Source organism: Tursiops truncatus, chromosome 3 (genome assembly GCF_011762595.2).
Source record: "Tursiops truncatus isolate mTurTru1 chromosome 3, mTurTru1.mat.Y, whole genome shotgun sequence".
NCBI lineage: Eukaryota > Metazoa > Chordata > Mammalia > Artiodactyla > Delphinidae > Tursiops > Tursiops truncatus.
In genome coordinates, this window is record NC_047036.1 from 119,049,781 (window position 1) to 119,069,064 (window position 19,284).

The following is a 19,284-nucleotide window of genomic DNA, read 5'->3' on the forward strand; positions in this document are numbered from 1 at the left end:
AGGCCCAGCGGCCATGGCCCACAGGCCCAGCCGCTCCACGGCACGTGGGACCCTCCCGGACAGGGGCACGAACCCGTGTCCCCTGTATCGGCAGGCGGACTCTCAACCACTGCGCCACCAGGGAAGCCCTGATGTACAGCTTTATGGGCATGGTTCCTGGCACAAAATTAGCGCTCGGGTAACCATGATCATTGTTCTTATTTCTGCTTCATGCTACTGGATTTGTTTTTAAAAACCATCTCCAGAGATTTTTTTTGCCTGCTTGCTGAATCCCCTCCTCAGATAGTGACCTGATTTTTTTCTGAAATTCCATCTTGTTTGTAGGCAGACAGCCAAGTGGACCTGGTCCGGCAGCATTTCTATGAAGTATCCCTGGAGTATGTCTTCAAGGTGCAAGAAGTCCAAGAGAGAAAGATGTTTGAGTTCGTGGAGCCTGTAAGTAGATGCTCAAGGTTTCACTGTGTACCCAGACTTTCATCCCCCACCCCTCATTCCAACTACCTAGATGACGGAATGCTCTAAGTTGTTAATGAAGAGATTGACCAGCCCTGATGCTGTGCCTTCTGCTAGTAACAGTGCTTGGTCAACTGGCTACCCTGGGTTCTTCCCAGTACAACCACAGACATGGGTGTAGAGCATTCAGCAATGGTTCCATCCTCTAGCTACCTTGCGTTGTGCTGGTTGGTTTCCAAGTCAGAGTAGGGGAGGGGAGGAGTTTTCATCTTGCCAAACAATAGTGATGACACCTTAACTTTCCTCCTTCCTTCCCTGCTTCTTCTCTCCTTCAAGTAACGCAAGTGTAGCAGTAACCCAAGGAAACCATTCTCTTTTTGCCTCCTAAGTTCAAAGCCCCTCCTTATCCCAGACATGTATTAAAAGATGCGATATAAAGCAATTTCTCACACTAAGTTTGTTATAACCAAGCAACATGGAGATCGTTCTGAGTGAATCGTGATGGGATTTGGACTTGGACAGAAAGTTCCATTGGGCATGAAGGGTTGCAATGTGGGGACACGTCTGGCTGTAGCTTAGGCCACCCCAGTGTGGTTGTGGTTTTGTGCAGATGTGGTATTGCTCTACCCCTCTGTGGCACTAGTGTTCAGAATCCATGGAAACACCAAATAAGCATGTGGGCCTCAATTTAAAACTCTTGCAGATCTTGAATTTTTCAGCTGAATGCAACCTCTGATCTAGACCCAAGCCTGGGGTCTCTATACAAATGAGATTACCTACCTAGATTTAAGAAAGTGATTTTCGGGGCTTCCCTGGTGGCGCAGTGGTTGAGAGTCCGCCTGCCGATGCAGGGGACACGGGTTCGTGCCCCGGTCCGGGAGGATCCCACATGCCGCGGAGCGGTTGGTCCCGTGAGCCATGGCCGCTGAGCCTGCGCGTCCGGAGCCTGTGCTCCGCAACGGGAGAGGCCACAACAGTGAGAGGCCCGCATACCGCAAAAAAAAGTGATTTTCTTAAGCAAATAACAAAACTATAAGAAATTGAAAGAGAGTGACTGCTCTTTTTGGTCAAGAATGGTCTGTGCCCTGTTTCTAATTTATAAACTTTGGGGGTGCTTTTTAGGCACGTAGACTTACTGGTAGTTTCAAGACTCCATTTGGCCTTGGAATTTGTTGCGTCCATCTTTTACTTTGCTGGAGCTATTTTGATCTTGGGAGTCTACTCCCAGCCATGTCATCTGGCAGATTCTTCAAAGCTATTAATTACCTCAGTCTTATCTGAATAAGGGAAACTTTAGAGCCAGCTTCCTTTCCAGCAATGATCTCTGCCAAGATCTCAGGTCAAAATCCACATCTTTCTGCAGGGTCTGTGAGATGGGGAAAGCCATCTGTCAGAGAAAGCAAGCTTGTTGATTTCCCTGCTTGGGGCCCAGAGGTGTTAAAACTAGCCATTCAATCACAGGTTGACTAAAAGAAAGTCTCATCTCTCTCGTGGCTGGAGCAGGAATTCAAATGCTGTCATGAAGAATTAGCCTTTTCACTTGCTTTTACTAGAACTTCTAGAGGAAAAAAAACCAGTGTGATTCTCATAATCTTTATGTATACTTTGTTCGGTATTATTCTATAAATACCTGATTTTGATGAGTTGCATTTTAATTGACCCATCCTATTTTTGAGTTGTTTTTTTGTGTGTCCATTTTGATGTCTCCATAGAGTGAATCAGATATCATATCTGTTAGCTTTTGCTGACTAACAGATAACCATAAAACCTTATACAACAACAGACGTTTATTTCTTACACATCTGTGGGGTTCATCTAGTCTAGGCTGGGCTCAGCTGGTTGACTCTGCTCATCTAGGTGGGCTTTCCTCTCCTCCTCCCCCACCGTATCCTCCTCCTACCTTTCTTCCTCCTCTTTTTTTTTTTTTTTAAAGAAATCTATAAAGATTTATCCTTCTGTTTCCTGGCATGCTACCGTAGTATATCAGTGTCTTAGGTTTTTTGAGAGGCAGTGTAGCATCATCGTCAAGGGCTCTAGAACCAGACTGCCTGCATTTAAATCCCAGCTCAGCCATTTTCCAGCTACGCATTCTGGGGGAAGTTATTTTTTGAGCCTTAGTTTTCCCCTCTGTGAAACAGGTATAATAATACCACTTTTATAAAGATGTTAGGAGGATTACCTGAGTTTATCCAGGTAAGTTGCTTAGAATAGAGCTAACCTAAGTAACACCCAGTTATTATATAATTGCTTATTAGGACCCAGTTAGCGATTATTTTTTATTCTGAAGTAGAGGAATATATCAATTTTGGCCACCCAGGGTCTCCTCAAGTGAGCAGGTGAGTCAAGTGCCAGTATTAACAGGGCCTACTTGGTTTAATACAGTCTTGGTAAATGTAAAAGCATTTATTTTCTGAATAGCATAGAAAATGCTGATGACCCAGCTGCTCTGTCTGAGGAGCTCACAGTCTCCTTGGGGAATCAGTGTCTATGGTAAAGAGCTAGCCAAGGTAGCAAGCAGTTCAGTGCCAGCATGCATAGGATGGATGTACCAGAGGGATTTAAAAAGTAGAGAACCATTGTGGTTTGCAGATGTTTTTGAAGTCATAAAGTGAGGCACCTGGAGAGCTAATGAAAAAAAGGTCTGGTCTCATGTTAGAGTGAAGAGAAAGTGGTAGGAGCTTGTCCTGAGTTAAGTTAAATGAGTTGGCGGAGAGGTTGGATGTAGATGTGTGACCTTCACTTTTCTATAGAAGTTCTTGTTTCTGAGCACACCAGTTGATAGGCAGGTGAGTGGCTGGAGCTGTGGGTAGGGAGAAGAGAGTCACACAATGAAAAAGCTACTGACCAGATCACTGGTTCTCAAAGTCATAGAAATACAAATTCTCAGGCTCTACCCCACACCTGAAATTTGTGGGTAGGGCCCAGTCATCTATTTTTTTGTAAGCCTTCCAGGCGATTCTGCTGCACATTAAAGTTTAAGCCGCTGGCCTAGATTGTACAAAAGAAGAACGTGAAATAACGGTCGATGATATCAGCTGAAACTCTGTCATGTTCTGTGTGAGTAATAAGTGCTTTACCACATTATGTCATTCAATCCTTATATCATCTCTGAGGGTAGGTACTGTTTTTGTTTTCAGGTAAAGAAATGGAAGCACATTTATTTGCTTCTGCAAGGTCACACCTAGTAAATAGCAGAGCTGTAGTGGTCTGACTCTTAATCTCTATGAAACAGCATTTGACTACTTAAGGGCGGAAAGGAAACAAGCAAAAAAATCGATTGAACTAAATTGTTGGGGTGCCTGGTGTGCACATTCATGTGTTGAGTTGGTTGCAGTCAAGGGAATCTTCCAACCATTCAAGGAACCTCCATGTACATCGACTATGTTCATTTGTTTCTTAGAAAGTAACTTCAAGTGCCGGAAGTTATTGACCTTCAGAAAAAGAAACAAAATTTTAGTATGCTAAGGAAGAAAAATCAGACTCTGGGATCTAAACCGTATATTTTTGTGGGCCCTGGAAACCTTAATTTTCTTGTTGAGGTACTAAATGTTCTGGAGATTGGGATCGTAGATAATGACACGACTGGCTTCATGAAGGTGAAGCCATATCCCGTCTGTTGCCTGAGTTTTCCTAATTGAAGGTTACCTACTGCGGCAGAGAGCTCACTCTCTACGTTCGTCACGCTCCACAGCCTCTGAATTTCGCCTCCAGAGTATTTCTTGCTGCTGTGCCTTCCTGTCCCTTCTCACGGCTTCCGCCCCATTGCAGCTTGTCATTCTTTCGCTTTGGTCAGTGGCATCCTGTCCCGACCCTGTCAGCACAGTGCCTTTTCTGACACATCGGTCTGATTCTGTCCTTCTGGCTGAGCAGCCCCTGCCAGCACGCCTGTGCTAATTAAGCCCATTACATAGATGATCTCAATCTCTACCGTAATCCACTGCAGTAACAGGTTAAAGACAAGTTGAAGGGAGTTACCTGGCTTACCCAGCCCAGCTTTTCATCCCTTTACTGGCTGCCCTTCTCTTCGTCGGTGTGAATGAATGGTTCTTGGTAGCTGTATTCTTCTGCTAGGGATGCTGTCACAAAGTACCACAAACTGGGTGCCTCAGAACAACAGAAATGTATTGTCTCATAGTTCTAGAGGCTAAAGGTCTGAGATCAAGGTCAGCATGGCCCTGCTGCCCCTGAAACCTGTAAGGAAAAATCCTTCCTTTCCTCTTCCTAGCTTCTGGTGCTTTCCCGGCAGTATCTGCCATTCCTTGTTTTATAGATGCCTCCCTTCAGTTCCTCATTTTCACAGGACTATCTTCTCTCTGTGTTTGTTACTGTGTCCAAATTTCCCCCCTTTCTAAGGACACCAGTCATTTTTGATTAGGGCCTAATGGATTCATTTTAACTTGATTATCTCTGTACAGACCCTGTTTCCACATAAAATCACATTCTGAAATACCAGGGTTTAGGACTTTGTATCTTTTGGGTTTGGGGGAAAAAATTCAACCCAAAACAGTAGCTCTATTCTATAAATGGAAAAAACCTTAAATTTATCACGTAGTCCAGAAGGTTGTAACCATCACTAATAACGCAGTTACATTTTTGTTTATTATTTTTTAAAAAATCTGTGTTATCAGCTAGGAAATAGGAATAAATTTTCTTACAGTTATTCTCAGAGGAAAACAAGGAAGGGGCAGAAGGCAGAGGAGGGTTGGGAGGGTCTTCCTCTGGCATTTGCTTTGTCATGCTGTGATTGCACGTCTGGCTGTCCAGGGAGGAGCCTGGGTGGACGTGCTGGCTTCTCTTACCTGATAACCAGGTGAGGCTACAGCAGGCGCTTCCTCTGTGTGTGTGAGTAGAACCATTTCTTTGAGGCAGACAAATCCTTGCATCTCGGGGGTCCTTCTGTGGGCCGTGCCCAGCTCCCTGAGCAGTGGACTTTCATTTCCCTTGGGGTCATAGGTTCAAAGATTCATACAGTGTGTGGGAGGTAGGGGAGGGGACGAAAGATGCTGTGAGGGGAGAAGGAAGGAAGTGGCCCAAAGATAACAATACCGAAGGCATCATTTCCTGTAGAAAAAATGGACAATCAGCCATGATACCAGAGGAAGTGAAAACCAAAATAAACATTGGCAGCTCTCTGCCTTTGGAGTGCTTGTGTGTATACCCAGGTGGCATCTTAGCAAGCTGTCTGAGATAGTTAATTACCCTGAGTAAGAGAGGCCCTGTTGACTGTAAGTGCAGCATAAATCAGCATTAATAGAAGGGATGACTCGAGAATCAGCTGCTTATCTTCTGCATTATTCTCCACTAGAGGGTGACTCAGTGCCCTGGGAAAGTGATGGGGCGCAGCCTTCAAGGACAACAGGGAGGGCAGAGATAAGAAAGGACTGTTGTCCTTGTGAATACTGGCACTAGGTTTGGCATAAGAGCTCCTTCTTCTCCATTACTGGAGCCATTTAGAAGGAAAAGTGTGGGCCACGTTCTCAAAAATGTATTTTACATAGAGGACTTTGCAAAGACTTTGGTCATCTTTGAAGAAAAGAGTTCATTATTAGTCTTTGGTGACTCTCTGTGGCTTACCACCCATTCCTTAATTTAGGTGAAGGGTGTATATATGGTGCCTCTAGATGTTTTTATAGCCAGAGGACCCAGCAGTGCCTGTTCCTCTCCTCCTGTAAGGATCTAAGGGAACAGATGTTCCAGGGACAATGGCAGCAGGAAGTCAAGGGATCACATTGTTATAAGCTGGGGTTTTGCCTGACTTTCCAGTGCAGAGCTCTTTGATAAAGTGGGCTGGGCATGTGGCTTTGTCTGAAGACAGGTCAGTATATACCTCGGTGCTTACCGTTCCTGCCACAAGCAAAGTGTGAGAGTTTCCTTTACTCTCATTATTAGGGCTGCTGCTCAAAAAAGGAGAGTAGGTGAAACAAAGTGAGATTGTGTTTAATAAGTAAAGGTATGTTCATTTAAGGACTAGAAGATTAAACACAACAATATAAAGTGGTGCAGCTGTGTCTTGGTTAACAGGTATTTGAGGCAGGTCAGAGGGGACAACTCAGACGGTGTGAGTTGACATTGAGAAGTTAGAATGGGGCTGGTCTCCAAATGTAGTAGAACTGGGCTTGTGATGGAGGTGAGGTTCTGGTTCTTCTGAACCTTGTTCAGGCTTTAACTGTAATCCTGTCTTCAGGTTGAGATTTGGGACTGAGACAGGATATGTAGAGCTTGGGAAGGGGCCAGGGAAGCATAACAACAGTGAGGTTTACATATGGGCACTGGGAGGAGAGACGGCAGGAACGTTTATTTAGCTTGGAGAAGTGAAGGCTGACAGGGGCTCAGGGTGGGGACGTTAATGGTTTTTAAGTATATGAAGGCATGTTGTGAGAATTGTAGTGAACAGATGTTTTCATTCTTCACTAAAGACAAGACTAAACAAGGAATGGGCTTACCTTTTAGGCTGTGACACTTTAAGTGAGAATTTAGGGAAACCACCTAAGTGAAAATGTGGGAACATGAGATTATTTTAATAAAGGAGTCCAGAGTGTTTACTTCTGGAGAGCTTCTGGAAAGTACAGAAACATGCTTGAGCTGAAATCTGATCTGGGTGATTTTCTTTGATTTGACTTTGCCTGTTAGACTGCAGACTCAGGACCCACCAGCTTCCTTTTCTCCCTTCCTTGTTGGTTATCAACATAACCACACCCTTCTGCGTGATAACCTGATATTATGAATATACTAGAAGGAGACTGAGTGGGAGCCCTGGTCTTCAGCTTCTGAAGAAGTGATTTTCTTAGGAGGTGATGAGGCTTCACAGGGGAAGAGCTTGGATGTTGGTGCCAGGAGGCCTGGTTTCAAATCCTGGCTGCCACTTACTGTGTGTTTTTTGGGCAAGTTAGTTAACCTCTTTGAATCTGCTTCCTTACTGATAAGTTGGAGATGATAGCAGTATTCATTTCATAGGCTGTTATGAATATTCAGTGAGACACAGGGCATATGAAGTTACAGTGCCTGGCATGTAAGAAGTGCTCAGTAAACGATAGCCATTATTATTACCTTATTCTAGACTTTCAAACCGGGGCTGGGAACTCAGATACAGCTCCATAGTACCTTTTGAACCTGCCTATGTTAAGTTTGCCCTTCTGCCTTCATTACAGCTACTGGCATTCCTACAAGGACTCTTCACTTTCTATCACCATGGTTATGAACTGGCCAAGGACTTCAACGACTTCAAGACGCAGTTGACTATCAGCATACAGAACGTGAGTAGGCGAGGGGACAGGCTTCCGTTCCCTCGCTAAGGGAAGGAAAAACAAAATATGGGTCTGGTTGCATACAGATCACTTAAATGGACTGAGATGCAGGTGGAGAGGGTGGGTCTTGCTTGGGTTCAAAGGGCAGTGGGGGTCAGGCATTTCTAGGGTGCTGGATGGTCCCAGGTTAGAGCATCATCCTCTCCTCCATTATTTCAAAGCACTATTTTTATGTTCTCGGAAATGCTGCTGCTGCTTATGTTTTAAATCTGTAGGGCCAGAATCAGGATTTCCTTTGGCAGTGGAAGTCCCAGCCCCACCCAGCCTAGCCTCCCTCTGTGCATCTAGCCGCCTGGCCCCATAAAACCATAGAGTGTGTGTGTTCAGGGGATGGGGATGGGGTACACGTGCTGGCCTTGGGCTCAAAGGGTGTGCTGTTGTTCAACTCTCAGTGAGGCTGCCAGGAGATCCAAGTAGGTGCGCCTTACTCCCAATCTCCTTTCCCAGATTGTAAGCAGCAGGACCTTTGCGTGCACGGAATCCTGCTGAGGACTCTGGTTAGCGGTCACTGGGGCTCAAACCCCCTTCTTCCCTGTGTGATGGGGCCACTTTAATCTGCATGTTGTCTTTGTCTCTGGATGATCCTGGGCCCAAATAAACCCAAGTGTGTCTGTGCGGGTTGGACTGCATGCTTGAAGAAGCCTGAGCTTGCCCCCTCATGGTTCTCTGCAGTGCCTCAGAGAACAGGAGTTTGCAGGGTCTGGGATGAGCTGTCACAAAGCATGGCTTCCCTTGGGCCGGGTCCCTCAGAAGGCAGACTCTGAAGTGGAGATTTATGCAGAGCAGGTCCCCCGGAGGCAGTGTTGGCAGAAGCACCTGTGACAGAGTGAGGGCAGCAGGCCCTGCCGGAGGAGAAGCTGAGTGGCGAGGACTCAGCCGATGCCCTGGGCCCCCGGAGCTGGGATGGTCCCTTGACCCTCCCCCTTTGGCCCCTGGCTTCGCCTAGTTGCCGGGTGCAGGGTGCCCTGGGGGAGGGGTAACCTTAAGTGAAGCAGCTCCATTTGAGGAGGGAGCCATCAGCAAACAGCTGGAGAAAGAGCATCTCTGTCCTGGAGGGAGGTGGAGGGTGTACCCTGCTGTGGAGAGTGGCCTGGGATGCTTGTTAAAAATGCGCATGTCTGGGTTGAGAGGCGCTAAACTTATCTTTCAGGGTGAGAACTGGTCATTTGCATTTCCTGCCGGTTCCCCAGGTGATTTTGATGGTCCCTAGAGTTTGAGAGTCATTCTGACATAGGGCTTTAAGGCCAAAGTATATTTCTTAAAAGGGAACATTTTTGCCTGATTCCTAGATGGCTGAATGTTCCTTACCTGGTTTTAGATCTAAGAATTCTGTAGGTTGATGTTCTGAAGTGCTAGAGATGGGAACAGGGTTTCATTTCTTTGATTTGAATAAAATTCCTTTCATCCTAGACAAGAAATCGCTTTGAAGGCACCAGGTCAGAAGTGGAATCCCTGATGAAGAAGATGAAAGAGAATCCCCTCGAGCACAAGACCATCAGTCCCTACACCATGGAAGGGTACCTCTACGTCCAGGAGAAACGTGAGTGCTGGGTCGGCCAGCGGTGTGGGTGTCCTCTTGCCTTTTCCCCAGGAGCTGGGGGGTGTATCCAGTAGTGCCTGGCCTGGAGTACGTATTTCGATGAAGGAGAGTGATTTTATAGTTAGGTTTCCTAGGGCAGAGATGCTGTCCACCAGGTCTTGTCTGCCTCCCAGTGATGTGTTACGTTTCCTTTGTAACTGGGAATTTCCTTGCAACCTGGAATTCACTGAGGCTCTGCGGTGCCCCTTCTCTCCCTGGTGTCACTCTACTCTTGAGGTTCCTGTACCTTCAGTGTAGCTTTATATACCATACCCTTGGGGTAGAGGCCTTGGAAAGGTCTGGCTGGCTGGAGCTTATTGTCATATCCTTCAGTAGACTTAATAGCTGTGATTTTGTTTTCATTTGAGACTTGTTTCAGCAAGGCCCAAACAATCATGACTTAGGCCCTTTCTCTCTTCTCCTCAACCCCTGTCATTCCAACACACTTAAAATTTTATGAAAAGTAGAAACAAAAGCTCACTTCAAGAGCCAGGAAGAAGAGCCATTGACTTGCCCATATGACATCAAGGAAAGAAATGCCAGGTGCTGCTAACTCAGAGTTTACAACGATGACTCAGATTCGTGCACTGGGCTGTTGCACTCGCAGACTTAATTCATGCGTGCGGTGCTAGAGATGAAAGAAAGTGCATTGTTTTTCTTTAATGGGTAGCTCTTCTTGTAGTCTCGCACCTGTGCTTTCTGGCTGGGCACTGTTGATTTAGGATTAGTTAAATATCTTCACTCCTATCTGCTTCCTAATGGAACAAAACACTCAGTTTCAGTGATTATTCTATTTAGTGATTACTCAAAAATTTCCTTGGACTTAAAATTGTTCCCTGGTGACAGAGGTGTAGTAATGGGGTTGGAGGTTGGGTCATCAGTTGTGATGAGAGTTTTATGTCCCTTATTCTTGCAGGTGTGAGCCTGTTAAGGCTTGTAAAAAACAGAAGCTACTTTAGTTGTGTGTTATACCTGAATATATGGTCGTATCTTCTTTGCCCAATGAGAAGACCATCCCCAAAAGTTTTCAGTCAACTTGAAAATAAAAATTTTTAGGACTATAAAAATACAGTTCAGTGTCCACTTAAAATACTTAATTTATTAATATTGGTCACTTACGTGTAAAGTCAGTATAAGCACTCACATGACATTGTACAATTTTATTCAAACACTTCATGTGTTTTTTCAACATTAATGTCTTGATTATCATTAGAACCATATTTTGATTCTCCAACACAGTGGTCCAGAGCATATCATTAGAATACAGTTTTTTTTTTTTAGTTTGGAAGTTTTTGTAACATTATTTTGAAGCAGTTTCAAACTTACAGAAAGTTGCAAGAATAGTATAAAGAACGACCATATGACCTTTACCCAGATTCACGAATTTTTACCATTTTTCCAGTTAGATCATTCTTTCTCTCTCTGTATGGGTGTGTGTGCATATCACAGTCACACACACACACACACACACACACACACACACACACACACACTATAATTTTTTCTGAACCATTTGAGAACAGGTTGCATATACCATGCTTCTTGGCTTCAGTGTGTATTTTCTCAAAACATTCGTTTATGTAACCACAGTTACATATCCAGGAAATTTAACATTGATAAGATATTTCATCTAAACAATATTTCATATTCCCATTCTGTCAGTTGTCCCAGTGATGCCCTTATAGAGCATTTTGTTTTCCTCCAGTACAGGAGGTTATACAGCATTTAGTTGTCATATGACAACTTTAGTCTCCTTTACCCTAGAACAGTTCCTCTGATGACATTGACGTTTTTGAAGAATATCGGCCAGTTCTTGTATAGAATTTGTTCATTGTGGGTGTGTCTGATGTTTCCTCATGATTAGATTCAGGTCATGCATCCCTGGTCAAATCCTACATAAGTAATGCTGTGTTTTTCCCGGGTGCCACATCTGGAGCAAAGGATGTTCCTCTGCCCTCCGTGGTCTTGTTGATTTTGATCACCCAGTCAAGGTACTTTCTGTTTTCCCCACTGTGCTGTCACTATGTTTCCCTTGTAACTGATAAGCGGTCTGTGGGGCGGACACCTTAAGACCGTGCCCTTCCCTCATCAGACTTTGCCTCCCATGGAGTTAGCATCCATTGACAATCCTGGCCTGGACTGACCTTTACTGTGATGGTCGCAAAATGGTGATTTTGCAGCTCTGCCACTCGCCCCACATTTATTAGTTGCCTTTCGGTGTGCTATAAGGAAGTGTCCTCCCGCTTTCTACCTCCCTCCTTCTCTCCTTTCCTTCCTCCCGCCTTCCCTCCCTCCCTTCCTTCCTTTCTTTCTCTCTCTCTTTCTCTCTCTCTCTCTCTCTCTCTTTCTCTCTTTCTTTCTTTCTCTCATCTGTCTATCCATCCATCTTTCTACTGTCAGTATGGACTTTTGAGTTCCCATTTTGTTCATTAGGCTAAATCCATTACTGTCCTTGTTTATTATGATGCTCAAAGTGTCCAAGATACAGCACTTTTGAAATCTTTGTGTTGTGCTGTCACTGGAATTTATTCCCTAAGCCACAGAAACACAGTTGAATGGTTGGTGTTTTCATTTGTCCTTGATGCTCCAGGGTAGACACTCTGTTGCTTTTTAAGTATACTAAGTGACATCCAACACTTGCAATGGGCATTCACACCCTGAAAAATAATTATTAAGTGTCTGCTAAATCTGTTTTCATGTTATCATTATTGTTTTTTAATCATATCTGCTATGTGATGTCTATAAGCATCCAGAACTCGTATTGATTGAGGTCCTTGCAGGCTAATAATGCCAATCAGGCCTTCTTTCTATAACAATACTTCATTGTTTGAAATAAGGTAATTGGCCAGGCACCTGATAAAATCAGATACTGTCAGAATTTGTCTGTAGGGCATCTGCCTCTTTCCTGAGGGATAATTTTGAGGGACAAACTCCTTAGATTACATTTGAGCATTTACAGTTACTTCTGTTCCACATGTCTGGTGTCTCTGGGTTTTCCTTGTCTGCTTTTCAGATCTTCTTGAGTTCTGCTAAAGTAAAAATTAGGGGTTTGGAAGTAGGTCAGAACCCCTGTACGTGTGTGCACATGGTCGCAGAACAGCTGTGTGGGAAGCATGAAGCCATCGCACCAGATGGGAACAGTGACAACCACTTTGAGGAGCTTTTCTGTGTTCCTTCTCAGTCATCTTACTCCTGTCAGGGGAGAGAAAGGAAACTTCAGATGGAGGTTGATAATATGGGAAAGTGAATTAATTTCCCCAGGGAACCTCTACTTCCCTTATATTTTAAGACCCATCGGATGCAGCATTTAGTGGCAAGCAGTGTTCCTTGGTCCTTGGGGAAAGCCCTGGGTCGGTTCCATTTCCAGCTTGTGGAATCAGATTTCTGCCTGTTCACGTCTAGCTGGTGTGGAGAGTATATCGCCCTTAGAAACAGTTTAAGGATAGGTGAGCATTGTGAGTTACTGGTTGTGTGTTTTTCCAGCATGCAGTGGACGTGTAGAGATGTTTTATGGGGAATATTACCTTGCAGGTCATTTTGGAACTTCCTGGGTGAAGCACTACTGTACATATCAACGGGATTCCAAACAAATCACCATGGTACCATTTGACCAAAAGTCAGGAGGAAAGGGGGTGAGTTCATTTTTAAATTTCATGCTTGATTTGCTTGGTTAACATATGATGAGTATAATGCATGTTTGAAGTTAACACCTTCAATTTTCACTGTAATTTTCTTAATTTTTATACAGTAGTTCCAGGAGGCATGGCACCTGAAAAAGTAAATAAAACAAGATGAATATTTTGAGCACTAAGTTACATTGGCAGCTGCAATTAAGAAAGCTTTTTGTATTTCACATATATACAGTGTTAAGTGTGTATAATGTGTTTAGATGCTAGAAATTCTTGGATGACCTCATCCTGTGAAACTGATTCTTGTCACTCTCAACCCCAGAGGGCTGCCAGTTGGCAGTTTAGATGTCCCAATTATCTGTTGCTGTGTAACAGGTCACCCCAAAATGTAGTGACTTTGAAAACAACACGTCATTTTAGCATTTCCTACAGTTTCTGTGGGTAAGGTCTTTGCGGAGCATTTGGATAGATAGTTTGGGCTAAGGGTTTCTTATGCTGTTTCAATCAGATAGTGACTGGAGCTGGATCATAAGGGTCTGAAGCAGCTCTGGGCTGGTCAGATATAGCTCTCTTCCTTTCTCCTGACCTCCTCTCCCATTCTCTTCCTTCTTTTCCTCTTGCTCTGTATAGTCTCAGGGCCTGTCCTCTGGCCTCTCTATGTGGGCTATTTTGGGTTTCCTCACAGCATGGCAGCCTCAGGGTAGCTAAAGGATTCAAGAGTGAATATTCCAGCAACAAAAGGAGACCCTGCAAAACCTTTTAATGACCGAGGCTTAGAAGTCATATTGCCTTAGGTTGGCCCCATGTGTTGGTTGAAACAGTCATAAAAGCCCACCCAATTTCAGTGTGAGAGGACATAGGCCCTGCCTCTTGATGAACGGAGTATCAAAGTCACATTGCATTGAAGAGCATGTGGGATGGAAGGTATTCTTGTGGCCGTCCTTGGAGGAGATAGTCAGGCTGCATCTGCGGGGTCCCCACTGCTGGGAGCTCCTTGCTGTGCCCCAGTGGTTCTCCTTTCCTCTGGGAGTACTCTGTCTGTCTACATTTTCTTTTTAGGTGATCTGTCTTTTCTCTCTGGCTCCTCATAATATCTTCTTTTTTGTGTTCTTTTGGTATTCTACATTTCATTATGACAGTCCTTTCTCTGATTTTTTTTCTTTTTTTCCCCAATCTGTTGTGCTTAGGCATTTTGGCCTTTCTGGATTTGAGGATTGGTGTCTTTCAGTAACTTTGGAAAATTCTCACCAACTATCATGTTGAATATTGCCCCCCTCCCCATTCTTTCTATTATTCAGTATCTCCTTCTGGAAATATTTAAATATTTTTTAACAAAAATATTTATATGTTTCATTTCTTTGAATCTCTGGACTCCGCTCTAGATAATTTCTTTTGTTCTGTCTTTAGTTTAAATAATTTTTTGGCTGTGTCTAATCTGTTGATAAAGTAGTCCTCTGTAAGTATTCCAACCCTGGCCCTCTTCTCTGTGGCAAATTTTTGTGCATCCTGTTGGGTTTGCATATGTGCGGGCATTACAGTGTAGAGGCTAAGAGCACTGGCCCTGAGGTTGGACTGCCCGGGTCAGTGATGTCACACTGTTGTCATTACTGTTAGCTACTCCCCCGTGCTGTCCCCTTGCTCTCTGCCATTTCCAGTTTTTCTTTCTGGCTTTCTTTCTCTTAGACCACAATGCAGGAGTTGATCAACATCTCTGTACTTCCCTGTATCAAGGCAAAAAAAAGCCAAGGCTCTTTTTTTTTTTTTCTTTTTTTGCAGTACGTGGGCCTCTCACTGTTGTGGCCTCTCCCGTTGCGGAGCACAGGCTCCGGATGCGCAGGCTCAGCGGCCATGGCTCACGGGCCCAGCCGCTTCGTGGCATGTGGGATCTTCCGGACCCGGGCACGAACTCGCGTCCTCTGCATCGGCAGGCGAACTCTCAACCACTGTGCCACCAGGGAAGCCCTAGCCAAGGCTCTTTTAATGTGTCTTGTTAGCGGTAGAGTTGACTTATAAATAATCTCAGGAAAGCAGATATGTGAAAATATCAAAACATAGAGAAATTACAGAGTTAGAAGGAGTATTAAAAATCTCTGTTAATAGGAGTTCCTTACTATTCATGAAATGGAAATAGAGTTAGGTCTGCCTTTCTTGGGTCAAGTCATAGTCCTTTTCTAACTCCTAGTCCTAGAAATCAGATTCACTGAGTCATTCTCTCACACAGTCTTTATTTTGGGACCATTTATCTTGTGCTTTCCTAAAGCTGGAGTGAAGAACTCTCTTGTATTTTCTCTACTGCTTTCTTACCATGCTTGAAAGTGAAGGGCAGAGATGAATTATGGTGTGTGTTTGGGACTCCTTGGACTTCAGTGGGATAATAGGAAACACCTCACTGAGTTGTTAAGAGGTTTATATACATTAGTGTATATAAACTTCTTGGGACTGAGCCTGACACGTAATAGAGGCTGCCATATTAGGAGCTTGATATTATATGAAATAATTTTTCTAGTAATAATTACTTATATTTAGATTTTGTTTTATATTTTTCTAAAACATTGTCCTTGATCATCCTGTTTTATCCATTTTTCCTACTTTACAAAAGAGGAAATTGGGGGTTGGAGAGAGAGAATGATTTCTAAGGATGTATGTGGAAAGAGTTACTTTGAACCGGTGCTCAAACCCTGATTCTGGAGCCTACATCTCCTGATTCTGAGGTTCATCATCATAATAAAAGAGAATAATACTGTATATGTGTCAAATAATAGTTTTCCATGACGCCACTCTGTTTCCTCATCCTCAGGGTGAGGAAATGTGAAGACTGGCTGTCCAGCGGTGATGTCTGCTCAGTTTATACAGGAGAATCATGTGACGTCATTGTATGTGTGCTTGTACAAAGCTCTCCTAGGAGCTGGCGGCAGACTTAACGTAGAATATAGGGTGTTTTCTTTTCCTAACACGCTCTTTGTCCACCCTGTCTCTCCTTCCTTGTCCCTTTCATTTGGATCATTTTCCTTTGAAAGTACCTGCTTTTCTCTTAGCTTGAGTCCAGGAGATGTGAGCGGATTTTCTGCATCCTCTTGGAGACAAGGCCTGTGTGTGGTGAAAGACAGTTCCCCGCGTTCTATCCTGTGAGATGAGGGTGCTCTCTTTGGGAGCCCTAGAGCAGCCCAGAGCTGACCCCGTCCCTTTCCTGGCTTGAAACCCTTCATATGTTCCCACTGCTCACAGTATACAGACCACAGTCTGCATGATCTGGTCCCTGCTTCCCTCAAGCCCTTTCTCAGCCCAGTTTCCCTCTTGCATGGGGATTCCGGACGCACTGGCTTCCCTTCAGTTCCCCAGGGCTCCATGGACCCCCACCACAGGGCCTTTCCACCTGCTGTTCTCCACCCCTGATCTGTGCTCCTGGTTTTATCTCCTGTAGATCCTTCGGGTCTCAGCCCAAGAAAGCCTTTGCTGACCTTCCTGCCGAGGTCACATCCCCTTAATGTAGGCGTTTGTAGCACAGCATGCCTTTTTTTTTTTTTTTAACATCTTTATTGGAGTATAATTGCTTTACAATGGTGTGTTAGTTTCTGCTTTATAACAAAGTGAATCAGTTATACATATACATATGTTCCCATATCTCTTCCCTCTTGCGTCTCCCTCCCTCCCACCCTCCCTATCCCACCCCTCTAGGTGGTCACAAAGCACTGAGCTGATCTCCCTGTGCTATGCGGCTGCTTCCCATGCCTCTTTTATTGTAGTGTTTGTTACGGTTGTAACTCTTCATTTATTTGTTTAAGTGATTGTTATCTCCATCCCCTGTTTTTTTAACTACTTAAACAGAGATCTTCTTTATAGATTTTGCCTCATATGGAATGGTCGTCTTGGGAACAGCATCTTATCTTCTTCTTATTTCTGCTTATATTTGACAATCTTTTATAGTTCCCCTGTTTTCTCCTATTTCTCAGGGACACCTCCCCCTAAGCTTTCAAAGTGAGAGGTAGTCCAACGCCATTAAATCAGAAATAGAGTTAGACGTTAACATGGTCAGAAGTTCATATGTTTGGGCATTTCCAGTCATACATTTACGTGTTGCAGAAGGAGCAATTCGCAATCTGAGAAATTAATCTTAGCCATTCAGTAAAAGACAATAGGTGTAAGACTTGTGAATATAAACTACCTCTTCCTAGGTCTTCTGTGTTTTGTGTGCTGTTCTGATATTAGTGGGTGGTTAAGTTTTACCATACGCAGTCACATTTCCTATTATTCAACAAACTAGGCAAGTTTGCTAATTTCCCCCCTAGTTTAGGAAAAAAGATTGGCAGATATAGGAGAAAAAGGAACCCTAAAAAATTCCTACGTGACAGGAAGAGAAGAAATCAGGGGCAGAAACCTCTATGTTTTTAGACAATAAATTAGTCTTGTGCGATAAAACTGTTGCATTCCATTTGTACAATGGAATACTACCCAGCAATAAAAAGAAATAGGCCCTTTTTTTTTGTACCATGGATTTTAAAAATTACCTTTATTGTTTTAATGTTTAATTTTTTTTATTGACGTATAGTTGATTTACAATATTACCTAAGTTTCAGGTGTAAAACATAATGATTCACAATTTTTAAAAGTTATACTCCATTTATAGTTATTATAAAATATTGACTATGTTCCCTGTGCTGTACAATATATCCTTGTACATAGTAGTTTGTACCTCTTAATCCCTATCCCTATCTTGCCCCTCCCTCCTTCCTTATCCCCACTGATAACCACTAGTTTGTTTTCTGTGTCTGTGAGTCTATTTCTTTTTTTTTTTCGGTATGCGGGCCTCTCACCGCTGCGGCCTCTCCCGCTGCGGAGCACAGGCTCTGGACGCGCAGGCCCAGCGGCCATGGCCCACGGGCCCAGCCGCTCTGCGGCATGTGGAATCCTCCCGGACCGGGGCACGAACCCGTGTCCCCTGCATCGGCAGGCAGACTCCCAACCACTGTGCCACCAGGGAAGCCCCTATTTCTTTTTTGTTCAATTCACATTTGTTTTATTTTTTAGATTCTACAGTGATATTATACAGTATTTGTTTTTCTCTGTCTGACTTATTTCACTAAGCACAATACCGTCCAAGTCCATCCATGTTGTTGCAAATGGCAAAGTTGCTTTTTTAATGGCTGAGTAGCATTCCTGTGTGTGTGTGTGTGTGTGTGTGTGTGTGTGTGTGTGTGTGTGTATACACCACTACTTTTTTTTTTAACACCTTTATTGGAGTATAATTGCTTTACAATGGTGTGTTAGTTTCTGCTGTATAACAAAGTGAATCAGCTGTACATATACATATATCCCCATATCCCCTCCCTCTTGTGTCTTCCTCCCACCCTCCCTATTCCACCCCTCTAGGTGGTCACAAAGCACTGAGCTGATCTCCCTGTGCTATGTGGCTGCTTCCCACTAGCTATCTGTTTTACATTTGGTAGTGTATATATGTCCATGCCCCTCTCTCACTTTGTCCCAGCTTACCCTTCCGCCTCCCGTGTCCTCAAGTCCATTCTCTACATGTGTCTTTATTCCTATCCTGCCCCTAGGTTCTTCAGAACCTTTTTTTTTAAGATTCCATATATATGTGTTAGCATACGGTATTAGTTTTTCTCTTTCTGACTTACTTCACTCTGTATGACAGACTCTAGGTCCATCCACCCCACTACACATAACTCAATTTTGTTTCTTTTTATGGCTGAGTAATATTCCATTGTATGTATGTGCCACATCTTCTTTATCCATTCATCTGTCAATGGACACTTAGGTTGCTTCCATGTCCTGGCTCTTGTAAACAGAGCTGCAGTGAACATTGTACACCACTACTTCTTTATCCATTCATCTGTTGATGGACACTTAGCTTGCTTTCATATCCTGGCAATTGTAAATAATGCTGTGAACATTGGGGTTCATGTATCTTTTTGAATTAATGTTTTGTTTTCTTTGGATATATACTTAGGGGTGTAATTGCTGGATCATATGATAATTCTATTTTTAGTTTTTTGAGGAACCTCCACACAGTTTTATGTAGTGGCTGAACCAATTTACATTCCCACCAACAGTGTACAAGGGTTCCCTTTTCTCTACATCCTCACTAACATTTGTTATTTGTGGTCTTTTTGATGATAGCCATTCTGACAGGAGTGGGGTGATATCTCATTGTGGTTTTGATTTGTGTTTCTCTGATGTTGAGTGATGTTGAGCGTCTTTTCATGCGCCTGTTGGCCATCTGCGTTTCCTCTTTGGAAAAATATCTATTCAGGTCTTCTGCCCATTTTTTAATTGAGCTGTTTGCTTTTTTGTTGTTGAGTTGCAT

At 43.7% G+C, this 19,284-nt stretch overlaps 1 protein-coding gene across 5 annotated transcripts in view; it reads left to right on the top strand.

The window, feature by feature from the left end:
• The window catches only part of ARHGAP26 (Rho GTPase activating protein 26), a 484,293-nt gene that overhangs the window by 134,450 nt on the left and 330,559 nt on the right, over positions 1 to 19,284 (top strand). For all 5 annotated transcript variants that reach the window (XR_002174220.3, XM_019924624.3, XM_019924626.3 and 2 more), the window contains exons 6-9: positions 325 to 435; positions 7,602 to 7,706; positions 9,168 to 9,297; positions 12,868 to 12,968. Coding sequence is in view for 4 of the 5 variants with exons in the window: in XM_019924624.3 (XP_019780183.1) it covers positions 325 to 435; positions 7,602 to 7,706; positions 9,168 to 9,297; positions 12,868 to 12,968 (447 nt within the window). In the remaining variant the exon portion in view is untranslated. The remainder of the gene's footprint in view (positions 1 to 324; positions 436 to 7,601; positions 7,707 to 9,167; positions 9,298 to 12,867; positions 12,969 to 19,284) is intronic.